Source organism: Chiroxiphia lanceolata, chromosome 9 (assembly GCF_009829145.1).
Source record: "Chiroxiphia lanceolata isolate bChiLan1 chromosome 9, bChiLan1.pri, whole genome shotgun sequence".
In the NCBI taxonomy this organism is placed as follows: domain Eukaryota; kingdom Metazoa; phylum Chordata; class Aves; order Passeriformes; family Pipridae; genus Chiroxiphia; species Chiroxiphia lanceolata.
In genome coordinates, this window is record NC_045645.1 from 7,653,245 (window position 1) to 7,664,663 (window position 11,419).

General features: G+C 43.1%; 1 protein-coding gene across 1 annotated transcript in view; it reads right to left on the reverse strand.

Moving 5' to 3' along the window:
* The window catches only part of LOC116790940 (BEN domain-containing protein 5-like), a 910,541-nt gene extending 900,787 nt beyond the window's left edge, over positions 1-9,754 (reverse strand). Inside the window, exon 1 of the mRNA XM_032696479.1 lies at positions 9,694-9,754. Coding sequence (XP_032552370.1) covers positions 9,694-9,736 — 43 coding nt within the window. The 5' untranslated portion in view covers positions 9,737-9,754. The remainder of the gene's footprint in view (positions 1-9,693) is intronic.
* Positions 9,755-11,419: the final 1,665 nt, after the last annotated feature.

Here is an 11,419-nt window from a genome sequence, read left to right on the forward strand (position 1 = left end):
ATCACTAAAGATGTCACATGGGGTCCCTGCAGAAGGCTCAGTGGTACCACAAAGAGCACTTTGCCCAGATGCTCAAAGGTAAGTAGGAACAAAAAGGTTCATAAGGTGCTTAGCCTAAAACTAAATCATCAGCTGACTTGACCTACTGGTTGGTCAAGTGTGAAAAGATGGTGAGAAATCTCCAGTGCCCAGTCCATTCAAAAGGATGAGATCCAGAGAGAGATACAGCTCTCAATCCAAGGTCAATCACACTCCTGTCCAAAATCTAGTGAAGAACACTGAAGATACCTGGCAGACAGGTACTGCTCTGCACAGTGTGACTTCTCACTTCTAGTGGCTGTTTTTTTCTTATGAGTTTGCAGGAGAAGAAAAAACAGTCAACTTTTGTGGACTTGTATTTGTTTCATCTTCATTTGTTTCCAATCTTTAAGCTAAAAGCATAACTTCAAGACTCCAAGCTTTACTTCAAGATTATTTACTTATTATCTCAATGTGGGCTGTCTCCAAGGATATACCTTTCTTGTCAGAGGCAAATGGCAATGGAATTTTTTGTATCACTTTAGTGAAACCCAAAATGTCCAAGAAGGTATGAACAATTTTTCTAATTAAAATAACCAAGTATTTAATGCTTTGAACTCAGTAAGCAAGAAAAGAAAATCCATTAGTCTTTTACTGTACTTATAATCTCTAACCTATCCACTAAAATACTTACCAGAAATGAAAAAAAAAATACTGAAAAAACCAGTAGTACCAAATGCTTTAACTGCTAAGATATTTATTTTAAAACATTGTAAGAATCAGTGAATTTCATCTGATATACTGATTTATTCTTTAACAAGTATTTGGCATCTTGATAATATCAAAGATATCACATGATGCAACAGTTGCTATAGCAGCAATACTTTAAATACAAAACAGATCAAACAAAAGCATAAAACATATAAACTGTAAACAAAAATATGGTACATAACATGCATCCCCAGCTAGAAGAGAAAAAAGCTACTGAGCTCAATTAGTCCTCAGAATTGCATCTGCAAAAAAGTAAGTTTATCAGCAAGTCCACCCTTCCTGGGAAATAAGAAAGGGCTCAGAGAATTAGGTCTGAATGTGAATGAGAAGAGATGCTGAAACACCAGTTGAAGGGTGAGTTTTTTGGGGGTGTTTTCTGGGGGTGTTCCTACCATGCAAGGGGAAATTCTGTGTCTACAGATTCTGAGGCAGGAAAAGAACGGGAGAGTTAAAGCAGATGTGTTGTGTGGTACTACAGAACTTCAGCTGGGGAAATTCTCCTCCATAGCAACAGTACACAACTGATTTCCCAAAGACAAGGAGTGCACGTGACCTGCAAAAAATACCGAGTCAAAGCAGGCAGGGAAGTGCAGGCTTTGGAACTGCAATGGAGGAAATATCTGGTAAGGGCAAAAGCTCATATTACCCACAAAACTGGAAAAAAGGTGTTCTCATGTATTTTGATTTTTTGATATCTAAAATGTTCCTGCTGTAAATTTCTTGTGGATGCAGCTGTCCAAATTAAAAACCAATATTTGATGATCACTAAGTCCAGTGTTGAGGAGACCTCAACTCCTGACTCAGCCTTATGGGGGTAATGAATTTATATCCATGGAAAAGTAGGCCTTCCATGAGAGATCCAAGGGAGCACAAAATCCTGTGGGGAAACACATCAGCAGCTTTGCATAGCACCATCTTCTCCTCAAGACCTTGTGTTTCACAAGTAATTGGAAGAGAGGTAGTTCCGTGCTGCTGCAGCTGCTTGGGCTCTTGTTGGGAGTGTGGGAACTGAAAACTGGGCACCCTCAGTTTATGGACAATTTCCACCCTGTGCATTACATACCATAATTCAGGCATCTTTGGGTTAAACTTGTGGTTTTCCTTGGCTCTTCCTCCCTATTTAGCTGTTGTTTAGAGGAAGGGATGTCTTCTGCCAGTCAATTTAAGCCAACAGTAGTTTGAGACACAATCAGTTTCTTCACTTCTGAGTTAGACTCTTCTTGACTGCTACATATTTAAAATAATTTGGGGATTCTAGTACTACTTCTGGAATAATTTGTTCCCCAAGGTTGCTGAAATCAATTACACTATTAATTTCTGCCATAATTATAATTACTCATTGAAAAAAAATCCTTTTATAGCATCTTTCCCCCTACTTTTCAAAACAGTCCATTCCGGAAAGCAGTATTTTAAACCACTCAGAATTTCTTTTACCCAAGCACTGCCCACTCACACTGCTGAATTTACCCTTTATTTAAGAAAGTTTTAACATAATCTAGTATTTCATATCAAATAATTAGATCATTGCAGTGTTTTATTTTATTCACAAAGTTTAGGTCCTGTAGAGAAAAAATTTAAATATTGTTTCAGAATTTCTGTTTTCTAACATAAAAAATGCCAGCAAAGCCAAACTTGATCTATTAACTCTCTTGCATCAGCAATGTAACAACAGGAATTGAAGTACAGAGAACACTACTAACTAATACAGCATATTCAGCAGTTTTTTAACTAAGCAAATACTAAGTTGATACAATATTTATGGGAATATGAAATGCATACAAAGTATTTCAAATATTCAGAACACAAGCCAAAACTGCACCTTCAAGAAGGCTTACATAGAGAAAGCTCTGAGACCAAATTACTGCTCATTTGTACTGCTCAGAAATAAAAAAACCCAGTAGACAAACTGGTGTTGTGCCCAGTTACAAAACATCTGTTATTCCGGAGTACCACAGACTTTGGGTGTAGGTAAGTAGTACAGAGGCAAGTTTATCTCACAATCCTATTTCACATGGACAGTTCCCATGAAATAATGCTGCTGCCTTTGGATTTGTATAGGTTATTTGAGGAATTTTTCACTAATCAAATGCATGATACCACCTCGTCTGCATTCGAAATGCAGGAAAGCGTGACAGTCGCTTGACAGGTTACCCAGCACTGAAGTTTACTGAAATCACACAGTAACTCTGCTGCTTATTGCAGATGAAAACATATCAGCAGACCTGCAATGAATCCAAAGGGGCTCTCTCTGGAATGGATTCCTGCTGCTCTGCTCTGGTGATTCACGGGAACTGATGTTCCACTTGCTTTTGTGGAGACTGAAATTCAACACATCTTTCAGGGTGCTTATGAAACAAAATGTAAAAGGAAAATCTTGCCAGTCTTCACTCCTGAGTGTGAGATCCACTGCTAAGTAAATAGCTCTAGGAATTAGTAAGTAAATGAAATAGAGAGGTTATTAATCTAATAATAATAATTTAAGACAACTTCTTTCTCCTCCCACCCCCTTTTCTTTGCTTGATTGTTGCTGCAATGAAATTCTGAAATCAGACAGTTCACCATACTGAGAGAACAAGGACACATACACATATTAGAAAACATGTATCAGAATGTGTAAGTTTTAATCTGTACCCTTAATACATACTTATCCTAAAATAGAAGCAATCACAAAAATCCTTTACTATACACATATATACATCAAATTCAATGCCAAACATTTGCAGGAGGAGAGCCCTGTATTTAATACTAAAGTTCACATCCTGCATTTTAGAGCCTGTGACAAAATGAAATCGAAGTCATTACTACTATTATTTTGGTAGAGCAGTTTTCCAAACCATGTTATCATACAAATCATAAAATTACTTCAAAAAACATATGTAAAAATCTAAGGTTTACAAATACAGCACTTCTTAAGTCACAGCCTTGGCCTCTGTGGCAAAGTTAAGCAAATGAATTGTGGGGACAATGTCACAAGGAAGCTGGGATATGGGACACATTGATGTGTGCCTATAACCAACTCTCAATTAATTGTAAATTGGTTTACCTCTCTTACAGATTAATTGCAGACACAGCTTGAGCCTAGAAGAACTTATTATCTCAGGTACAATGCAATCTAAACATGGCAATTGTGCATCAAGGCTCTGCATGCCAAGTACTCTGGGGGATTACTTGAGAAATCTAAGCTGGTTTCTGTAGAATCACATTGCTCTGGAAAAGGGCAGCACAATCAATCCTCCAGAAACAAGAGTGATGGAGCACCATGTGCACACCCAGCTGGGTCTGCTGGAGCTGGATCCAGCAGCACCGCTGGGAACAGAAGCAGCACAGCTGGATCTGTGACATCAGGAAATACTTGTAGCAAACTCCTCTCCACAGCCTCCAGCAGCTTGTACATCTGGGGGTTGCTGCTTTCTGTTACCAGGGTACCTCAGGGCTTTATTAAAAAAAAAAAAAAAACTAGACAAAAAAGGTAACAATTACTATAGTCATTTCCCTCTGTGACTTCTGTCCCTAAACAGGTGTTGCTGGAGGAAAGAGGGACAGGAGGAAGGAAAACTTCCCAGTGTAGACAAGTTGTCCATTTCTTCTGTGGAAGCTGACAGCTCCTGTGTGAGGTGTCCCAGATGGATGCTGCAGATCCAAGTGTCCCAGTCCTGTTAGTGGCCCCATGTGGAGATCAAGCTGATTCCATTGTAACACGGGAAGCTGAGCATTAAATCTATAAAGCTCAAGTTCCAAACCCGAAAATGCCATATAGGCCATATAAATGCATTCTGAGGTTAATCTGGTTTTTGCATGAGACTTCTGCCTACTAAAAACAGTGACAGCCACACTAAAGAAACCTCCAGAAACTTGTTTTACAAATTTCAGTATAAAACCTATTAAAATTCTCAATATGTCTCACTTTACTTTTTACAAATTCAAAAACCTCCTCTCACAAGTGCTAATAATTAATAGGGTGCTTTGAACTTCACTGAAAGAAAAAACGTTGGGAGGCTTGAGGTAAGTAACTTTTCAAAGCTTTGATTATTCGTCAAAGAAAAAACTGTTTGAAATATGGCTGGGAAATGGTAAACCATTCAGAAATGGCAGCTGGAACACCCAACACACTCCTGTTTCTTTCTTTTTCAGAAATTATATCTTCTGGCTGTATTAAGCCTTCATTAGTATTTCTCAGGTCTCCTTATATGGTAAATTATATAATAGAAATATGATCAAAGCTCTAAGTACCAAAAATATATTAGCAGCTCTTCTCCGACGGATTTTTCTAGTGGGGATTGTTTCTACCAGATAACTGAAAAAAGTTGGAAATTAGTTGAATATCAGCCTACTGGCAAGAGAGTCTAATGATTATTATAATATTTTTCTGCAGCAAGGAGAGTTTATTTCTATATAGAACTTGAACAAATATTTCAACGTAAGCACTGAAAACTGAAGTAGTTCATGGTCTTACAAACTGCCTCAAATTTACTAACAAACCTTTCTCTAATGTCCCCTGGACTTCCAACTGCTCAGACTGAAATGTACTGATGCTATTGGTAATGCCAAATGTCTTTGTTGAACAAAAGACATTTTAGATTTGTTTACAAATCCATCCTGCAGCACTTTATAAACAACTGCAAACAGCTCTTTCTGGTGTATGAAAATCTGCAAGGCTGGGCCCAGTCCCCACAGAGTTTTCCACTGATGCTGGAAACCTCCTCATGTTGATAGGAGGAGACAGTGGGCAGATCCCTTTCAGCATGAGGACTGCAATGTCTTCTCCCAAACACTGGAATTCAACTATGCCTATTACAGAATAAGCTCTATTGTTTATACACACTTGAAAATTCAGAAATTAGGACAATTCAGTTGAAGAAATTAGGTTGCCCTGGAGGATCAGAAGTAACACTGATCTACAGTGTTATTTTAAAGACCAAGATTAAATAATATTGTTCAAGTAATTAGCTGGTTTCTCCTATTTTTAATTTCCTTGTGATAAATCCAGTGAATCAGAAGTTCCAGTTATCAAAAAAGCCTATAAAGACAAACAAATTAGGTTCTTATTTAGTTCAGCTTTTTATTTAACAATTAAGGCTACCCTAAAAGAAAGCAGTATGTTCTTGATACTAGAATGTTTTCAGATCATATGTGATTAAATATTTTTAAAAGAATAAGAAATTCTTTTTCAAAAGAATCAAAAACTGTCTTTAAAATGGTCCAGCTCAGCACTGTCATATTAAAATCCATTAGAAAACACTGCAGAACTTACACAGCTGCTCTCTCAGCCTCATCACTTGCAGATCTCTGAAATAATGATCTCAGCACTAAGTGTTTTAGATACACTAATTACTACCCAAGCTTTGAGTGGGGCTTCAGCATTCAGCATTGGTTTGCAGCTTTCCTCCCTGAGCCAGGTCACAGCCCAGCTGTGAACACTTTGAAAATTCTAACCATTCCTAATGTGAAATGTGACTTCACATCACTCTGCAAGGTACCCATCATGACATGTAAATAAACATAAAAAAACTACACATTCAGCTGGAAACCTGTTTATTCCAATAACAAGGATCTTTGGTCTAAAAACATATATTTATGTCCTGTCCAGTACTGTGAGTAAATGCCTTTTCTTGCTTTCACTATGATTTCAGCGATGATGACTCAGTGAAATATCAGAAATACTAATATCCACAAAATGACTACCAACTGTGGAATAACACATATTAGAACTGTCAATCCAGACTAATATGCAGTTGCCTCAGACAGAAAACTATTACAGAACTCAGAGATAACCTGCACCCTTTGATCATTCAGGCCTCTAGAAACAAGTCCTCTGAAGGTAATTCAGATGCCTAGAACAGAAATCTGGGGAGAATGAGATAATCAGTGAAATTCTAATTTTTAAAATACTTTCATCTGGTTCATGGGTCAAAAAATTTTGCAAATACAGGTATTCTGTACATTCTGTACTCACTTTGACCTAATCCTAAAGCTTCCTTAGTGAAGCTAATAATGTCCTGTTCTCTACAGAACTGGAAAATTAATACTGAACTGGTTTTGAAGAAACTTAACCAAACTGGATTTCTTGCTGTGTCCTGTATCTTCCAAAGGTTTAAGACACCAAGGTCAGCTAAGCAGAACAACTGGAAGTAAAACCAAGAAGCTCCTGAAAGTAACTAACTAGACTTAATGACTCTCATTCTCTTGCATTTTTGAAGATTTAAGTTGCTTCTAAGTTGGATTCCCAGCTTGAGACATGAAGAGCCTGGAAACCCAAACAGGAAAGCATACAAATTCGGGGTTTACTGCAAAAAAGCTGATTGGAGCTGCTTCAAGAAAGCAGGTAGGACTATGGAGCCAATTACAATGGGAAAATGATTGATTAATCCAGAGAAAAGTGAGCTGATTTGCAGCACTCTAATCAAATATCAGAACACAGAAACTATTTTAATGGATTACACCAGATGTCTGCCTAGTCCAGCAAGGATAGCAGCAGAATATGAACTCTGTAGTAGACAGGTGTGAGATAATCTACCTTCCCTATTCAGTCCCATTTTACTTGAAATACACAGCTTGGCTTTAACTGTGATACAGAAAATAATGCTGAGTCTAACAGTGTTATAAAAGGTGATGGCTAAATTGATTTATATGGTTTGAAAAAGGTTTAGTCCTTCTGTAGTGGATTCATTCTTCTTGCACTTGTGCAAAATGCAGGTTCCAGAGCTAGATTCATGTCCTAAAGACTGGTCTAGATCTGGCATATGATGAAGACACACTAAGCAGTCAGGAAGCATCAAGTACAAGAACATTCCCCAGTTTTGTTATGTGCTCAGTAACAGTGTCAGTGTCACCTGGCACTAAGGGGATAAAAAAGGTTCTTTGGGGGATTTCCCAAGGAAAGAATCTGCCTGTCACTTTACTGTCAGCTGACAGTCAGAAAAAAACCAAACCACTCCACCTTTTTTTTTTTTCCTCACAGCCTACTCTCCATGTCCTTCCTTAAAAATGGGCCAAGATCACAAGCTTGCTTCCCTTTCTCTGAAAGTTTTGGGTCTTTTTCATGTCTTTGTGGTTCTTCACATTTTTAATTCCTTGTCTGGTTTTTCCAAAACAGAAGGACCTTCAAATTAAACTTGCAAAATGGCCGGACGAACATTGCAAAACTTAAGCAGACCATGTATCAGGACATGCAACTAAACATGATTTCAGCACAACATTTACGAGAAAATCACTCATTAGTCAGCTGCAACAGTTACAAGTAGAAAAAGTTCTGGGCAATGTTAAAAATAAAAATATTGTAAGGCTGCAGATTCAAATAATACATCAGAGAACACAATGTAAGAGTAAGTTAATCTGGAAACAGTATGAAAGTTACATTACACGTTAAAGTTATGACAAGGGCACAGGGAACAGTAACAGGCAGCAAAGGTGACACAGTCAAAGGGCCACTAGGAAATTTGTTCCCCGATTCACAGCTCAGGCAGAGCTGATCAGCTGTGTTTAGTAGTGTTGCACAACACAGAGGATGCAAATAATCACTTGCCTCAAGTTCAATGTACAATAAACTTCACAGTGTTGTTTCAGGGGTTCATAAACAGCATGGCTGAACACAGGGAATTCAGGAACCACGTGGCCAAACCACTTAGATGTAGACTCTGTAGTATTGTTTCCCAGAACACAACAGCATTTCACATACTTATCACTTTTTTCACCTTAAGTGGCCCAAAAATCCCAAATCAGTTCTATATTCATTTGGAGCCGCTTCTGAGGCTGAAAAGCAGCAGCACAGCCGCTAACACAGCAGGCTGGGAAAATGAACTTCTGGTCCAGGAACCCAGATCATTTATGTGTGGTGCTGTGGGATATTAAATATTCAGCAAAACTGTTATCTTTGTTTCATCTTCCAAATGTTAATATCTCTAATTTTCATAATATATTTTGGGGGCTTTTATTTTCATGTGGGTTGGAAAAGACCTTAACTGTGTTTTGTTAGAACAGGAAAGACCCCCGTACCTAGAAGGTCCTTATCATTTATTAGGAAACACAAAACTTTAGTGTCACAGACAAACTTATCTTCACATACACTGTTAAAGCCATTGTTAATACATTCCGAACGGGAATGTATTGCCACTTTCCTTAAAGAAATCCTCAATAACAAGAGTAAGGCATGGGAGCTGTCAGGGGTGCTGGTCGCTGCCCCTCCGCAGCCTCTGGCTACTTTACACCTCCCGGAGAGGTCAAGCAGCATCTGGAGGTCAACCCCCGAGCTATCAGCCTTGTGCTGCACTTTCAGTTCCGGACCTGTGTCTTGACGAATTTTTTTTTTTCATCCTAATTAAAGCAGGCGGTTGTTTCTTGTGTGAGGGGATCTCCTCTGCACCACCAGTTTGCTCTGCTCTTCGCCACCGCCACCTTCGCCCCTGCGCGGGAGGATGGAGCAGAGTGCGGGAGGATGGAGCAGAGTGCGGGAGGATGGAGCAGGGTACAGGCTGCCCCACCATCATTCTCCGCCCAGCCAGGGCTCAGCCCCGCAGCGCCGGCCGGGTGAGCCGGGCTCTGGCCCTCGCACCTTCCAGCCCAAGCAGGTCAGTCCCCCTCAGGCAGGGCTGGAGCACCGGGGGCTCTTCCCTCTCTCCCTGCTTGAAAGAGCTTTCCCCATGACCACCTCTTCCCCGGGAAGACGCTCCTCACCCCCCCATGGGAAGGGGCCTTGCCCTTCGCCACAGCTCCCCGGGCAGGAGCCTCTGCGGCGGCCCCTTCGTCACCTCAGTGCCCTCGGCCAGAGGCTCTCCCCTCCCTCTCCCCTGAGAGAAGGGCTCCGTCTCCGCACTCAGTTGCGAGCCAGGTCCCCTCTACCGCCAGAAGCCCCTGGAGAAGGGAGGCTCCCCCTCTCCCCCCGCCCAGGCGACTGCGGCTGGCACTGACCCGTCTCTGCCGTCCTGCTCCTCTCCGCCATATTTGTTGTCATCCCGCCACCCCCCCCCCACGCCGCCCGGCCGTCGCCATGGCAACGCGCGTCACCGCCCCCGGGGGAGCCCCGCGCCCCCCCCGCCATGGCGGCGCGGGCTGACGGCCGCCCCCGGGGACAGAGCCCGCCCGGGGAGAGCCGCCCCCGGGACAGTCTTCCCCGGGACGGCCTTCCCAGGGACAGCGTGCCGGGGCAGCAATGTCCGCTCCCGCCCTCGCCCAGCTCGGCGGCCGCCGCGGTGCTGGAGGGCGGGGCGTGACGAGGACACCGCCGGCTGCCCGCCCCTCACGCAGCGCCGACTCCCCGCCCGCACGGCCGTGCCCGCCCCTCTTCGCCTCCCGTGACCGCTGTTTACCGGCACTGCTGGTCTGGGGAGGGGAAGGCTCGTTATTCGTTCCCCGGTGGCTGCTGCCACCTCGGCAATTACCATCACAGCGCCCCGGGGGACGGGGCAGTGCCGGGTACCGGAGGCCCCTGCCGGGGTGGCCCCGCCCGCGGGGAGTCGGGGTGGCCCTGAGGTGCTCACAGGGCACCCAGGAGGAGAGAGAGGCTCGTTACCAGAGAGTCACAGAATCACTTCATTCCAGCCACCATGTCAACTAAACCATAGTACTCAGTGCCACGTCTAGTCTTGCCTCCTGGGATGGTCACTCTGCCACCTCCCTGGGCAGCCCATTCCAGTGTCTAATCACCCTTTCCGTGAAGAAATTCTTCCTAGTGTCCAATGTCCTAATGTTACGGAGGTGCACGTCCCCTTCCACATAGATCAGGGGCGCAGAGGGCAGAGAGGTTTCTGTCACCCCAGGGTTGGGGAGCACATCCTCCTGCTCCGATTCCAGCCTCATGTACTGAAGCGCAGCACAGGCAGAGATGGCAAATTCATGTGTGTGTGACTGCCCCACCCTGCCCCAAAACTCAGCAGGTGAGTCTGGTCATGTGGTACTTATGTCAACTTCTATTTTTTTTTTTTTTTTTAAATTTCTTAAGGCAGCCCAGTGGGGAGTTTCATTATGTGTGCAAGTGTTGCCCGTCTGTCTCCTTGCCCCAGACCCAGCAGGTGAGCCTGACCATATGGCAAATGCAGTGACGGGGACGGGAGGGCTTCTGCGTGCGCGTGTTCGCGGGCCCGCTGGGTGACACTCACCATGTGGCAAACACGGCCATGAAGGCTTTGGTGCAGAGGGGCTAATTATGTGTGTGAGTCCCAAGGGACCCGGCAGGCTGGGTGTGCTCATGCGTGTCTCGCTAATGCACGGCTCAGGTGGAAGCTCCATTGTACATCTCCAACACTGACAACGCCGAGCTCTCAGAGGCGAGGCTGGCCGTGGGACAAATACAGTGTTACAAGCGTGAGCATCAAGCTTAGAATCGTGTGTATGTGCACAGACGGGCAGACACGGTGGTGAATGCACCCCAAACTGGGGGGCTGCTAAAACCGTGAACCAGGGAGTGCACGTGCAGTGCTAAGCAATGGAAATGGGCAGGACTGTGTCCATGGTTATGTACAAAGGTGTTTGCCTCCTTAGATCCAGCAAATTAATGTAACCACTTCCTAGTGACCAATGACTAGTCAGTGAAAGATTCCAAGCTTAAAAATCAAGGCAGGTAAAATTTAAACATCACTTTACCTTTCTTGTCTTCCTATCTGGTATGTGCCTTTTCTGCTCCAGTTCAACTCCTCTT